This window comes from Schistocerca americana, chromosome 1 (assembly GCF_021461395.2).
Source record: "Schistocerca americana isolate TAMUIC-IGC-003095 chromosome 1, iqSchAmer2.1, whole genome shotgun sequence".
Lineage (NCBI taxonomy): Eukaryota > Metazoa > Arthropoda > Insecta > Orthoptera > Acrididae > Schistocerca > Schistocerca americana.
In genome coordinates this window covers 1,178,956,186-1,178,972,690 of record NC_060119.1, presented here as the reverse complement: position 1 = coordinate 1,178,972,690, position 16,505 = coordinate 1,178,956,186, and the positions used below count along the sequence as shown (strand labels likewise).

The following is a 16,505-nucleotide window of genomic DNA, read 5'->3' as shown; positions in this document are numbered from 1 at the left end:
CCTGATTTTAAATTTTAAGATATTTCCAAGGGCAGATGTAGGGCTTTGGCCACAATTTATTGGTTATGAACTGTAGATTAAAATGGAAGAAATCAGAAAACAGTGGGAAATTAAGGCAATTCGACCTGAATAAGTTGAAAGAACCAGAGTTGTTGAGAACTACAGAGGGAGCATATACAACGGCTGACTAGAATAGGGTAAAGGGATACAGAAGAAGACAAATGGGTAGCTTTGAGAGATGAAACAGTGAAGGTGGCAGAGGATCAAATAGGTAAAAAGACAAGGCCTAGTAGGAATCCTTGGATAACACAAGACATACTGAATTTAAATGATGAAAGGCGAAAATTTAAAAATGCAGTAAATGAAGCAGGCAAAAGGGAATACAATATTTTTAAAAAAGAGGTAGACAGGAAGTGTAAAATTGCTAAGCAAAAATAGCTAAAGGAAAAATGTAAGGATTTAGAAGCAAGTTTCACTGGAATAAAGACAGATACCACTTACATGAAAATTAAAGAGGCCTTTGGGAAAAAGAGAAGCAGCTGTATGAATATCAAGAGCTCAGATAGTAAACCCGTTCCCAGCAAAGAAGGTAAAGCTGAAATGTGGAAGGAGTATATAGAGGGTCTATACAAGGGAAATGAACTTGAAAGCAATATTATAGAGAGGTAAGTGAACATAGATGGAGATGAGATGGGAGATAAGGTATTGTGAGAAGAATTTGAAAAAGCTCTGAAAGATCCAAGTCGAAACAAGACCCCAGGAGTAGACGATATTCCGTCAAAACTACTGATAGCCTTGGGAGAGCTAGCCCTGACAATCTGGTGTGCAAAATGAATGAGATAGTTGAAATACCTTCAGACTTCAAGAATAATGTAGGAATAACAATTCCAAAGGAAGCAGTTGCTGACAGATGTGAAAATTACCAAACAATCATTTTGATCAGTCAGGGTTGCAACATACTAACAAGAATTATTTATAGAAGAATGGAAAAACTAATACAAGCAGACCTCACGGAAGATCAGTTTGGATTCCAGAGAAATCTAGGAACACACAAGGTAATACTGGCTCCACAACTTATTTTAGAAAATAGGTTAAGGAAAGGTAAACCTAATTTTACAGCATTTGTGGACTTTGAGAAATCCTTCAACAATATTGACTGGAACACACTCTTTGAAATTTTGAAGGTAGAAGGGGTAAAATACAGGGAGCAGAAGGCAATTTACAGCTTGTAAAGAAACCAGATGGCAGCTGTAAAAGCTGAGGGGCACAAAAGGGAAGCAGCAGTTGAGAAGGGAGTGACGCAGGGTTGTAGACTATCCCTGGTGTTATTCATTATGTACAGTGAACAAGCAGTAAAGGAAACCAAAGAAAAATTTGGAATAGGAATTAAAGTTCAGGGAGTAGAAATAAAAACTCTGAGGTTTGCCGATGACACTGTAATTCTGTCAGAGATGGAACAACAAAAGCAAAACACGGATAATGGAATGTAGCCAAATTAAATCAGGTGATGCTAAGGGAATTCAATTAAGAAATGAGACACTAAAAGTAGTAGATGAGTTTTGCTATTTGGGCAGCAAAATAACTGATGATGGCAGAAGTAGAGAGGATATAAAATGTAGACTGGCAATGGCAACAAAAGCATTTCCGATGAAGAGACAATTGTTAACATCGAATATAGATTTCAGTGTTAGGAAGTCTTTTCTGAAGATATTTGTCTGGAGTGTAGCCATGCATGGAAGTGAAACATGGGTGATAAACAGAGTAGACAAAAAGAGAATAGAAGCTGCTGAAATGTGATGCTATAGAAGGAAGCTGAAGATTAGATGGGTCGATCACGTAACTAATGAGGAAGTACTAAATAGAATTGGAGAGACAAGGAATTTGTGGTAAATCTTGACCAGAACAAGATTGATAGGACAAATCTGAGACATCAAGGAATCATGAATTTAGTACTGGAGGGAAGTGTGGGTGGTAAAAATCATAGAGGAAGACCAATAGATGAATACAGTAAGCAGATTCAGAAATATGAAGGTTGTAGTAGTTATTCGGAGATGATGAGGTTCGCACAAGACAGTAGTATGGAGAGTTGCATCAAACCAGTCTTTGGACTGAAGACCATAACAACAGTGGTACACCGAGGCGGCAGTAGGATGTCAGCAGGTTGTATAAACATGCAGAGATAGTGTTCGGAATTCCAGAGAAGTGATGAATGTAACAGGGATTGCACAGCAGCAGTATCTTGTGGAGGCAGTAGAAGTGATTCTGGGATGCCTGTGCCACAAAGAAGTGTTTTTGCACTACAAGGTTTGTCAAGAGTAGGTACTGGCAGAATCTGAAAAAGTGAAGGTCACTATGAAAGAAAGGGGGGGGGGGGGGGGGGCAGCAATCCAGAGAGAGGAATTTTCATGGTTAGGCCATAGGGGGATATTCGGTGGTTTAGGCAGCATTTAAGGAACAGTATATGGGACTGGGTTTAAGCCAGGAAAGGAGATACTCTTCTGAACTGGTGCAGAAAGATTGAGCACAGCTCCACTGTGGCAGGGAAGATGCTGGGAAAATAGGAAATGATGTAGGGAATGGAGGTGTTAGGTGTTTGTGAGGAGAGCTGGATAACAGAAAGAGACATGCAAAAATATCTAAAAACATACAAAATGAGGACAAATACACAAAAACACAGACAAATAGATAAAAATATGATCAAATATATAAGAATATGCACAAGTATGCAAAAATGCGCACAAATACGCACATGTATTTCAAAATAAGTACAAATATGCATGATCAAATACATAAAAAATGTATGAAAACATGAGAAAATGGTGTGAAATTGATGAGGTATAGGAATATTCATGTGTTGGTATATGGGAAGACAGAGGGGGAATTGGATAGGTTGAGGGCTGGGTTGGGTTGAATTGGGGTGAAGGAGACCAAACGGCGAGGTAATTTGTCTCAGCTGATTAGGGAAGAATGGGGAACAAAGTTGGCCATGCCCTTTTAAAGAAACAATCCCGGCATTTGCCTGGGTGATTTAAGGACATCACGGAAAACCTAAATCAGGATGGCCGGACGTGGGATGTTAGGTCGAGGTTCACAAATTTGTATGCTACAGGTAGGTGTGGAAAATAACAAACAAAAATATACAAGGATGAGGGAGAAAATAGGATAAATAAGAACAGTTTAATTATCGGCAGGAAGAATTTGGGGCATGAGAAGTTGTACTAACAATTCACAAAGTCACATAGTTGTGTGCTGTGTGCGGACAAGACTATTGGTACACTGTGGCTTGGATGTTAGAGCATGTGCAGTTTGGAAGATGATGATCAAAAAAGAAGAGCAAGTACAGATAATGAGTAGAATAATGCATTAGAGGGAAAATAACAAAGGAAAACATCACAGGGTTGTGGGATGGAAGAAAGGCCATCAGGGAAAATCAAACAATGGAAACTCCAGGTTGGAATAGCAATGATTATGAAAAGGATGGATTGCTATTTACCATACAAATGACACACTTGAGTTGCAGATAGGCACAACGAAAAGACTGATACACACTAAGCTTCTGGCCAAAGCAGTTTCCAGAAAAGAAAGGAAAACATGCATGCATTCACATGAGCAGGCACACCTCATATACACATGACCGCTAGCTCCAGCCACACTGCAACTGTTGTGTTGAACTAATGCAGAAATTGGGGCTGGGGCATGGAATTGGGGTAGCAAGGTACAGGTGGGGGGAGACGAGGACTTTTTTTACAGCATGCAGGGACTACTGTAGATGGTGGAAGGACAAGGCTGCCAGGGACAGTGGCAGGAGGAGGAGCAGGTAAGTGAGGGACAATGAGTGGAAAAGAAAAAGAGCAAAGAGGGGATAAGATTGGTTGGTGCAATGGCACAGGGTAAACACAATGGGGGTGAGGGGAATGAACTGGGAGGAGGTTACAACCGATTGAATTGAGATAAGGAATCAGTGGCTGAAAATGCATATTTATTGTGTTACGAACATACGGACACATGGGCACTAACTGTTGGTAGAGGGGAGGGCGTAGTGGCGGTAGGTTATTGTAGGTTGAAGCCAGGATAATTTTGGGAAGGGAGATTGTGTAGCAAGGATAACTCCCATCTGCACAGTTCAGAAAAGCTGGTGGTGGTGGGGAGGGTTCAGATGACCTGGGTTGTGAAGCAGCTATTAAAATAAAGTGTATTACACTCAGCTGCATGTTGTGCCCCAATATGGTCTAAATAGCTCTTGGCCACTGTTTTGTGGTGGCCATTCATCCTGGTGGACAGCTAGTTGGTAGTCATAACAATATCAAAAGCTGCGCAATGATTGCAGCAGAGTTGGTATATGACATGGTTGCTTCCACAGGTAACCTGGCCTCTGATGGGACAGGATAAGCCTGCGACAGGACTGGAAGTGCTGAGCGGGTTGATTTGGGCATGTCTTGCACTTGGGTCATCCACAGTAATATGACTCCTGTGGCAAGGAGATGGGATTGGGGGTGGCATAGGAGTGAACCAGGATCTTGTGAAGGATGGGTGAGTGACAGAACAGTGTTTTAGGAGGTCAGGAAGGATCTTGGGTAGGATGACCCTCATTTCAGGGCATGATGATGGATATCAAAGCTCTGACGATGGATATGGTTCAGTTGTTCCAGTCTGGGGTGCTGGGTGATAAAGAGGGCTCTCTGTTGTATGTGGTTAGTGGGAGGATTGGGTGTGTGTTGGGATATAGCATGGTAAATCTGTTTGTGGACTAGTTCTGGGGGATAACACCTGTCCGTGAAGGCCTCAGTGTGACACTCAGCATACTGGACAAGGAAGTTATTGTCACTGCAGATACTCTGTCCCTGGGTAGCTGGACTGTATGGGAGGGATTTTTTGGTGTGGAAGAGATGACATCGAAATGCAGGTACTGATTGGTGGGTTTAATGTAGACAGAGGTATAGATGGAGCCATTAAAGAGGAGATATCATTGTCCAGGAAGGTGGCACACTGAGCTGAGGAGCACCAGGTGAAGCAGACGGAAAAGAAGGTGTTCAGGTTTTGAAGGAGTGAGCATAAGGTGTCTTGGCCCTGAGCCCAAATCATGAAGGTATCATCAATGAACCTTAAACAGACCAGGGGTCTGGGGTTTTGAGAGGTTAGGAAGGTTTTCTCTAGATGGCCCATAAATAAGCTGGCAAATGAGGATGCCATGTCAATGCCCATAGCTGTGCTGCAGATTCGTTTGTATTCCTTCCCTTTAAAGAGAAATAGCTGTGTGTTAGAATAAAGTTAGTAGGATGTATGGGGAATGAGGTATACATAGCTACATACCAGTGGGTTTGAAGTCTGAAGGATATTGGAGAGGTGTGTTCAATAGCGGCAAGACCATGGGCATTAGAGATGTTGGTGTATAGGGAAGTGGTGTCACCAGTGACAAGTAAGATCCAGGATTTAAAGGTGCTGTGATGATGGAGAGTGAAGGAACTGGTTGGTATATGGATGTTGATCACCTCCTCTCTGATGACTCCATCCACACCTCTGCCCACATTAAACCTGCCTACCACCAAGACTACCTGCATTTTGAAAGCTGCTATACCCTCCACATTAAAAAATCACTTCCTTTCAACATGGCCACCCAGGAATGGCATATCTGCAGTGGCAAGGACTCCTATGCAGACTATTCTGAACATCTCAAAAAGACCTTCACTGACAGGCACAATCCCCAAACCTTGTTCACAAACAGCTTTTCCATGCTATATCCCCATACACTCCCAGTCCTCCTGTGACCCCCAAGAACCAGCTACATAGGAATGCTCCTTTTGTCATCCAATATTGCCCCAGACTGGAACAGCTGCACCACATCCTCCGTCAGGGCTTTGGTTGTCTATCATCATGCTCTAAAGTGAGGGACATCCTACCCCAAATCCGTTCCACCCAACTGCCACACCATCCTAGTCCATCGCTATGCCACTCCCAAATCCAGCCCCTTGGCACAGGGATCATATCCCTGTGGAAGATCCAGATGCAAGATGGCGCAATCAATTCACCTAGCACTTGCAGTCCTGTCACAGGATTATCCTACCCCATCATAGGCTGGGCTGCCTGTGAAAGCAGCCATGTCATATACCAGCTCTGCTGCAATCATTGCACAGCTTTTTCTGTTGATATGGCTACCAACCAGTTGTCCACCAGGATGAAAGGCCACTGCCAAACTGCAGCCTAGAGAAAAGTGGACCACCCTGTGGCGGAAAAGGTAGCTGAACAAAGCATACCTGATTTTAATGGCTGTTTCACAACACGGGTCACCTGGATCCTCCCCACAACCACCAGCTTTTCTGAACTGTGCAGATGGGAGTTATCCCTACAACACAATCACCATTCCCAAAATTATTCTGACCTCAACCTACTATAATCTACTGCCTCAAACCCCCCCCCCCCCCCCCCCCCCGTCCAATAATCTTCTCCCAATTCCCAATTCATGTCCCCTCATCCTCATTCTGTTTGCTCTCTGCCAATGCACCCAACAGTGTTGTCCCCTCACTGCTCTTCTCCTTTTCTGCTCCCTTGAAGCCCTGACACTACCCCTGATAGCCTTCCTGCTGCCTTTTAAAGTAGTCTCGGCACGTTCCATTAGACAGCACTCTTCTCTCCTCCCACCTGTACTCTGCTATCCGTCCCACTTCCCTGCCCCACTCCAAATTTTGTTCAATGCAACAGTTGAGTCCGACTAGAGTGGCCAGATATAGCAGTCGTGTGTGTGAGGTGTGCCTGCTTCTGTGAATGTCTGTGTGTGTTTTTCTTTATTTTCTGAAGAAGGCTTTGGCCGAAAGCTTGGTGTGGAACAGTCTTTTCACTGTGCCTGTCTGCAACTCAATGTGTCAACTTCATGGTGGGTAGAAATCTATTCTTTTCATAACTGCTGATAGTCAAATCCGGAATTTCCATTGTTTTATTTATGTGTTAATGTCATCTAAAATATGGTGTTACATACATCTTTGAGCAAACACAACCCCACATTCATTTAAACTTTCAGCTGTGAGGTGATCAAGATGAGTGCTACTGAGGGCAAGACTATGAGAACCACTTTAGTTCTGCTGAAGTGCAACACAAAGGTTGATATGTTTAACACATATCTGCAACTCATGTTGAACCCAGGCTCACAACTGTTTTTTTTTATTTTAAATGCACTGTTTGGGATACACCAATACATGCAAGTCCCATTTGACATTTTAAGTGCCCCTGGAATTTTTCAATGAGGTCCTGAACAATTGCTATGAGACTTTCCACCGTGTTGCAACTATCTTAATGATATAATTGTAATAAGCACCAATAAATGTGAACATCAGCATAATTTAAGTCAGTTTTTCATCATGTTGCAGGACACAGGATTGAAATGTATGCACAAGACATGTCATTTTTTCAGAAATCTGTTGAATATTTAGTGTTTGTCATTACCAAAATGGGGATATCACCGACATGACAACATGTTCAGATGATTTAGTGAATGCTCTATCCAAACAATCTATCAGTGTGACAATATTTTTGGGGAAAAGTAAATCATTACAGCATGTTCATTAAAAATGTAACCATTTCACATCTCCTTAACCTTTTCTACCAAAAATGGCACCAAATTCATCTGGTCTTCAGCACGTGATCAGCCTTTTGTGTACTCAAGAAAGCTTTGCAATCTACAGGCTGGTTGGTCCCACACAACTGGGTGTATGGTACAGGGAGGCACCCTTTCACATCAGGGCAGGCAGTGGCAGGTGTGCCATATCGAGACTCGAACTCGGACCTTTGTCTTTCGCGGGCAAGTGCTCTACCATCTGAGCTACCCAAGCACGACTCACGCCCCGTCCTCACAGCTTTACTTCTGCCAGTTTGTCTCTCCTACCTTCCAAACTTTACAGAAGCTCTCCTGCAAACCTTGCAGAAATAGCACTTCTGAAAGAAAGGATACTGCAGAGACATGGCTTAGCCACAGCCTGGGTGATGTTTCCAGAATGAGATTTTCACTCTGCAGCAGAGTGTGTGCTGATATGAAACTTCCTGGCAGATTAAAACTATTTGCTGGACCGACACTCAAACTTGGGACCTTTGCCTTTCATGGGCAAGTGCTCTACCATCTGAGCTATCCAAGCATGACTCACACCCCATCCTCACAGCTTTACTTCTGATAGTACCTCATCTCCTATCTCCTCAAGAAGGTGTCTGCTTTACCACAGACATGGAGGTGTGCCACATTCCAGAAGAATATATCCTCAACACATTTTTGGTCGTGGCTGAGTCTACCAAACATACCGAACACACAGGGTTATCATTGGACATAGAGAGCATAACTCAACCCACTTCCTGCTCATGCTGATTCTGCACTATGACGTGAAAGATGTACTTCTATTAAGTAGATGTTCCACCCGGCCTTCATGCAAAACATTTTCCCTAGCCAATGCTAGGCTTTGGGGAGTCACATTTATGATGACCTTGGCCAGACACCACATGTATCGTCAGACAACTGACTTTGCAATCAAGCCTAAAGCATGCTTTTGTATGAGCTATGCCACTTAACCTCAAAGACCGTTCTCTCCATGAGCACAGCCCTCCATCCCATGAGACCATATCAAATTAGATTTTGCCTGCTCTTATCTGAATAACATCTAGACAGTGGCTGTGAATGCCTACTCTAAATTCTCCTATGTTCACTAAATAGCATCCACTACAACAGGGGCAACAGTCAACACAATGGCTGCCGTATTTGCTGTAGAAGTCTTATACTACTTGCCACCACTTCAGATAATGCTCCTCATTTCACATCCATCATATTTGTTGATTTCTATAACTGACATGGCGCCCATCTGCTAATGGCATTATTCTATCTGCAGTCAAATGTTGAAGCACAGCAGATGGTATGGACACTCGAGGACAAAATAAAGACAGCTCTTCAGTCAGCAAAAAACATGCACACTCTCTGAGAACATACAGGGCCACCCGACTCTCACAGAAGAGCTCACTGGTACTCCCTCATGGGTGAACACAACAGACTCTGCTACATCTGTTGCAACACAGGATTACAACTACACTCCAGTGTGTCATTGGTACGAGGTGGGTAACATGGTGCATTGACTGTAATCCATCCACCATGTTGGCTACTTGAACGTTGTACTACAGTGTAAATCATGGATGTCATTTTTACTTTCATGCTACCTGTTTGCTGCTATTTTATTAGCTACATGACATACGCTCACATAAGTGTGTGGAACAGCAGGTAGATTTATACTACCACATATACTTGGTTTCAGACTGTTAGGATGTAAGGTGGCAGACTGAATGAATGTCAATTTCACACCTTACATGAGAGATTTTCTATGTCGTAACAAGTATGTGAATAAATCAGCTGACATACTTTGGCGATAATGAGCAGATTTGGCTATCAAAATGTACAGTGTGTAATCCAAAGGGATGACACTCAATTCGACGGTATTAACACACCGAACCCAAATCCTGCATGTCAATTGAGCAAAAGGTGAAAAAAAACCTGCCGGAATAAATGTTGTATTTTGGGGACAGATGCGAGTTGTACCATCACAGCCTGAGTACAACGGAACGCTTCTAAAAAGGCGTTGGTGACCCATAGCAAGAGGGACAATGAACACGTCGGGCGATACATCAAGGAGAGTGGGCCAGCACTGCTTGCGATGGAGAAATTCTATAGAAAACTGCATTGGGGAATTTCCACATGCATACAAACAGACCAGCAATGCAGCTGATCATGTTAAATGCTCATGGTATGCTCGTAACTTTTAGGTATCAAGAGCAGGCACAAAATGTCCAATTGACTGAAATAAACTCGAAAGGAGAAAAAGGGGGGATGTTGTGAGGCAGTTTAAAGCTAGGCCCTTTGCAATTGGCAGAGGTAGTTTGCACAAGACGAAAGGAACGCTCCCATTGGTTTGAAAAAGCCGCGACGTGAAGCACAAAATGACACAGGTGGGGGGACAGTTTGCTACGAAAGACATACGACTGAAAACTTTGGGGACTCTCCTCTGAACCAGCATCAAGTGTAGTACAGGGCGCATCTCGCTCTGTATGATGCCAAATGAAGAATTTTGTGTGAACACTGCGTTCACTATGGCTGATATTCAGCTAGAAATTAGCTGAAGAATCGTTGAGCTCCGATAGCGGAGAAATGAAACAGCCATGTAGTTAATTGTTCTAGCAAGAACTGAGAGGGCATAGAAGTATACATGCTGCACCATCTATGCATATGTACATCGCCATACTTTCCAGACTAGGGATGAGTGCATGTTTTCTCACCTAACGAGAAACATAGGACAGTTTCAGCTGTTAAAATCAGTAAAGATTTTGATTGGCTTTTTATAGGATTTTCAGAGGGTGAGAGCAGCCATGCAGCTGACAGCACATCACAGCTAAAAGGTAATTGCCATGGGCAGACGCGTTAACTTGTTGGTTCACCAGCTGGTGTCCACTGTGAACTACAGCCACCTTGAGTAATCTTTTGCTCATCTTGTCACAAAAACTAACCATCCTCCATAGACTTGATTGACATCGCAAATAGTACCAAATTTAGAACTGGAATCAGATGATTTGTTGTAATATTGGCCAACTTCATCGTGTAGTAGTTAAGAATAATCTTGTAGAGAACCTTCTATTTAAATTCGATATTGTTGTTTTCAGGGTTATTTCTACTAAACAGGATGTAATGCGTTAAATTGACAACTGTCCTGTAAGTGCCACATCACAATCTATGTAAATTCGTGTACTTCTTTGACAATAATTCTGAAATTAAACAAATGGTGTACAGCTAAACACCAATGTGCTCTGTCATAGAATAAGGGTCCACACCTCACCCCAGTCATTTATTCTACAAATGCTAATGCACTCGTAGGGTGTTTTTGCTGATGTCTAATGAATATAAAAAAAGAGTGGAGTGTCAGAAGGGACTACACTCCTGGAAATTGAAATAAGAACACCGTGAATTCATTGTCCCAGGAAGGGGAAACTTTATTGACACATTCCTGGGGTCAGATACATCACATGATCACACTGACAGAACCACAGGCACATAGACACAGGCAACAGAGCATGCACAATGTCGGCACTAGTACAGTGTATATCCACCTTTCGCAGCAATGCAGGCTGCTATTCTCCCATGGAGACGATCGTAGAGATGCTGGATGTAGTCCTGTGGAATGGCTTGCCATGCCATTTCCACCTGGCGCCTCAGTTGGACCAGCGTTCGTGCTGGACGTGCAGACCGCGTGAGACGACGCTTCATCCAGTCCCAAACATGCTCAATGGGGGACAGATCCGGAGATCTTGCTGGCCAGGGTAGTTGACTTACACCTTCTAGAGCACGTTGGGTGGCACGGGATACATGCGGACGTGCATTGTCCTGTCGGAACAGCAAGTTCCCTTGCCGGTCTAGGAATGGTAGAACGATGGGTTCGATGACGGTTTGGATGTACCGTGCACTATTCAGTGTCCCCCCGACGATCACCAGTGGTGTACGGCCAGTGTAGGAGATCGCTCCCCACACCATGTGCCTCGGTCGTATGGAGTCTTGATTGTGGCGCTCACCTGCACGGCGCCAAACACGCATACGACCATCATTGGCACCAAGGCAGAAGCGACTCTCATCGCTGAAGACGACACGTCTCCATTCGTCCCTCCATTCACGCCTGTCGCGACACCACTTGAGGCGGGCTGCACGATGTTGGGGCGTGAGCGGAAGACGGCCTAACGGTGTGCGGGACCGTAGCCCAGCTTCATGGAGACGGTTGCGAATGGTCCTCGCCGATACCCCAGGAGCAACAGTGTCCCTAATTTGCTGGGAAGTGGCGGTGCGGTCCCCTACGGCACTGCGTAGGATCCTACGGTCTTGGCGTGCATCCGTGCGTCGCTGCGGTCCGGTCCCAGGTCGACGGACACGTGCACCTTCCGCCGACCACTGGCGACAACATCGATGTACTGTGGAGACCTCACGCCCCACGTGTTGAGCAATTCGGCGGTACGTCCACCCGGCCTCCCGGATGCCCACTATACGCCCTCGCTCAAAGTTCGTCAACTGCACATACGGTTCACGTCCACGCTGTCGCGGTATGCTACCAGTGTTAAAGACTGCGATGGAGCTCCGTATGCCACGGCAAACTGGCTGACACTGACGGCGGCGGTGCACAAATGCTGCGCAGCTAGCGCCATTCGACAGCCAACACCGCGGTTCCTGGTGTGTCCGCTGTGCCGTGCGTGTGATCATTGCTTGTACAGCCCTCTCGCATTGTCCGGAGCAAGTATGGTGGGTCTGACACACCGGTGTCAATGTGTTCTTTTTTCCATTTCCAGGAGTGTATGTTCCACCATGTTACAACTTAATATTGTAGAGTGGATTTCAACATCTTACAATGCTTGAAAACGCATATGTGTTGAAATTGCAATGACACTAAATAATATTTTTAAAAGCCAAATGTGGAGTGACTTATCAATAATTTTAAGATGGGTCTCACGAGTAATTTGTAAGCAATCTATTTAGTTTACTGATTGTGTCTCCCCAATATTCCACGAATACACTGAAGTCTATCACCTGCTTTACCTATGACTGAACCTATGTGATCATTACACTTCATATCCCTACAAAGTGTTACACCCAGGTATTCGTGCGTGTTGACCAATTACAACACTGACTCACTGATAGTACAGTCATAGGATATAAGTTTCTTCATTTTGTGAAGAACACAGTTTTATATTTCTGAACATTTAAAGCAAGTAGTCAGTCTTTGCACCACTTTGAAATCTTATTAGGATCTGACAGAACACTTGTGCAATTTCTTTCAGATAGTACTTCATTATCGATAAATGAGTCATCTGCAAAAAGTCTGAGGTTACTATTAATTTTGTCTGCAAGGTCATTAATATAGAACATTAGCTGCAATAGACCCAACACTCTTCCCTGACACACATCAGATGTTACTTCTGCATTTGTTGATCACTCTTCATCCAAGTTAACTCTGTGTGTCCTCCCTATAAAACAATCCTCATCCCAGACATAAATATTGCTTGATACACATATGATCATACATTTGACAGTAAGTGTAGATGTGCTACTGAGTTAAATACTTTTCAAAAACCGAGAAATAATCCATCTACCTAGCTGCCTTGATCCATGGCTTTCAGTATGCCATGTGAGGAAAGTGAAAAATGGGTTTCACATGAATGATGTTTCTGGATTCCATGTAGGTTGGCACAGAGGAAGTCATTCTGTTCACAATAACTCATTATGTGTGAGGTCATAAAATGTTCTAAAAATCTTCAGTACATCGATATCACACATACTGGATGCGAATTTTGTGGATTACTTCTGCTACACTTCTTTTAGACAGATGTGGCCTATGCTTCCTTGCAACTTCTGGACATAGTTTTTTGTTTGAAGAATCTACAATGTATTATAGATAAAAGAGAGGGTATCTCAGCCACAAATTCAGTATAGAGTCCGATAGGGATTTCATTGGGCCCTGGAGCTTCGTTCTGTTTTAATGATTTCACCAGTGACTCTAATACTTATTCCACTTCTCTTTTCATTGGTACCAGGATTAAAGTTGGGCTTTTTCACGAGTTTTTCTTTGTAAACGAACATTTGAAAATGGAGTTAAACATTTCTGCTGTTGCTTTGCTACCCTCAATTTCAGTTCCTGCCTCACCCATGAGGGACTGGACACTAACTTTGGTGCCACTAACATCCTTTATGCACAAGCAGAATTTGAGTTTTGTAGCACCTGATAATTTTGTTAAAGGCATGCAACTGCAATTCAAATACTATGTCACATCAAGACAATTCACATGAATATTATACATGTTGTATAAAACTAACAACTTGCTGAAAACAGATGATATATTTCCTGAAAAATGTATTCAACTTATATTTCAAAATGGTCGATTTCCGTTTCATTTTCTATTACATGCAAAAAATTTTTAGTTCAAAAGGGGGTCCACTACTCAGGAGCACTCATCTTCATTAATTTGCCAGCAAACATGAAAAAATTTAGTTACAAATGAAGTTCAGTTTAAAAGGAGTCTGAAAGACTTACTCCTTCTACTCCATTGACAAATTTTTTAATAGAAACAAATGATGTATTGTATATACTCATACAATTAGTATTGTTATTTCAGCTTAAAAAATGATGTATTGTATATACTCATACTATTAGTATTGTTATTTCAGCTTTAAAAAAAAAATTGACATGCTCCACATCCACGAGGATCTCCTCAGCACGGATCTATGGAACGAAAAACTAATCTAATCTAATCTCAAAAATGCATAAACAAATGTTGGTACAAGCATTAAGGACAGGCTCATCAGAAACATTTGGACAAATATCTGAAGGCACAAAGTTACTCTCGAAGATATACTTACTGAAATTCCACTTTGTTATGGAGTTTATTTTGACAATTTGTGGTTGCAGTATTACTTATTGGTTCTGTATTTTGTTCTGAAGATATGGTTATATTTTCATTAAGTCCTGGGTTATGCTCATCTGTGAAGTTTTCCTGTAAAAGATTTTTTTAAATTTAGTTGATTGGAGACATTTGGTATTGAACTATAATTTTCATTAGTACTTAAAGCATTTCAAAAATTTCTGATGATGTAGTGCTGATTTATGTAGCATTCTGCTGTCTAAAATCTTTCCAGCCAACATTTTATACCTTCTGTAACTTCGCATGCTTTTATGACCGCTGTCATTGAGGGTAAAATCTTCTGAGTTTTCAGGCTGCATCATATTTCTTCTATATGATTAAGTCGCATCATCTTAATTGTATGTACTTGGAAAATATAGTGCTGTAAGCAGCATGTTAATAAATACACAATAAACAATTCAACCCCTCTGCTGGGGTCTCCTTCAGGATCTTGTGATGCTCACAGTTACCTGAACACTGATAGTGTACAAGAAATATGACACTGCATAACAACCCAGAAGATTTTACCTTTATTTTATATCTTCCTTGAAATGTTAGTAATTTAAAAAAATTCCCCTACTGGAATATGGTTTTGGTCCCTCCTCCCTTGGTTAGTTCCTAGAGATTAAGCACTTGCTATCAAGCTCAAAATAATTTGTCTGATCATGACAGCAGATTAGTATGTCTAGTTAATTCCTAGAAAATAGGGCAATTTTGTGAAGAGTTGTGACTTTAAAATAGGTCTTTTTCAATTAATTTAATATATTTACTAATATTTCCTTTCAGACTGACTTCCATTTTTCTACTACTTAAGCAACCTTAATTGCTAATATCTGCATGTTTTAATGAAACTTTCCCCCTTACTGTACACCATAAAAAAGTAGGAAATAAAAAAAGTGTATTACTGAAGGAATAAAAATCTCTAGTGCAAGAAAAAGACAGCTACATAGGAAACTAAAACATAATGAAAGTCCTGATTTTGTTGCCTATGTAAAATATTACAAAAATATTTTTAAAACAGTTATAAAGGCAGCCAAAGAACTGGCAAATAACAGATTTATATTGGATAGTGAAAATAAATCAAAGACATTATGGTCAGTGATCAAAGCTGAAACGGGTGCCACAGGTAGAGGCCATGATATTTCCTAAATCAAGACAGAGGATAAAACTATTGTAAATCCTGCTTAAATTTCTGAATTATTTAATGAATTCTTTATAAATGTACACAGATCTAATGTCAATGTAGTAGATTACCCAGACAAGGTAAATTTCTTCCACAGTGAACAATCTGATGGTGAATTTTTCAGTACATTTACCAGAACTACTGTAAAAGATATAGAAAAGTGATACTATCACTAAAAAGTAAAGTATCAGCAGTCTGAGATGGGATACCAACAAAAGTGTTAAAAAGAGTCTCTAAAATAATTGCGCAGCCAATAACTACAACAGTTAACCAGTCCCTTCAAGAAGGTTATTTTCCAGACACACTGAAGATCACAGTAGTTAAGCCACTATTCAAAAAAGGTACAAAAGAACATATTGGAAACTATCATCCAGTCTCTCTTCTTTCACCACTATCCAAAATATTTGAAAAGCTAGTCATCATAAAAATTCAAGATTTCATACAAAAATTTAAAATGATGTCAAAAAATCAGTATGGATTTCAAAAAGGCAAAACCACAGTATCTGTTATAAATAATTTTGTCAATAAAATTAGCTCTTCTCTAGACAACTCACTGCATGCCACAGGAATTTTTTGTGACCTATCAAAGGCCTTTGATAGTGTGAATCACTCCTTGCTACTCTGTAAACTGGAAAAGTATGGAATTAAGGGCACAGTATTAGAATGGTTTAAGTCCTATCCAACCAACCGAAGACAAAGTGTGGTTATAACATTAGGGAGAGGAAATTATACTTCAAAATGGAAAGCCATTTCACATGGAGTACCCCACAGTTCTGTGTTAGGTCCCATTCTGTTTTTGTTTTACATAAATGATCTGCTGCTTAATACTGAGTGTCACTCAGTTTTATTTGCAGATGACACATCTTTAATCATTGAAAGT

General features: G+C 41.7%; 1 protein-coding gene across 8 annotated transcripts in view; it reads right to left on the bottom strand.

Moving 5' to 3' along the window:
* The window catches only part of LOC124619670, a 170,083-nt gene that overhangs the window by 82,979 nt on the left and 70,599 nt on the right, over nucleotides 1-16,505 (bottom strand). For all 8 annotated transcript variants that reach the window (XR_006980108.1, XM_047146258.1, XM_047146241.1 and 5 more), the window contains one exon: nucleotides 14,402-14,535. Coding sequence is in view for 7 of the 8 variants with exons in the window: in XM_047146258.1 (XP_047002214.1) it covers nucleotides 14,402-14,535 (134 nt within the window). In the remaining variant the exon portion in view is untranslated. The remainder of the gene's footprint in view (nucleotides 1-14,401; nucleotides 14,536-16,505) is intronic.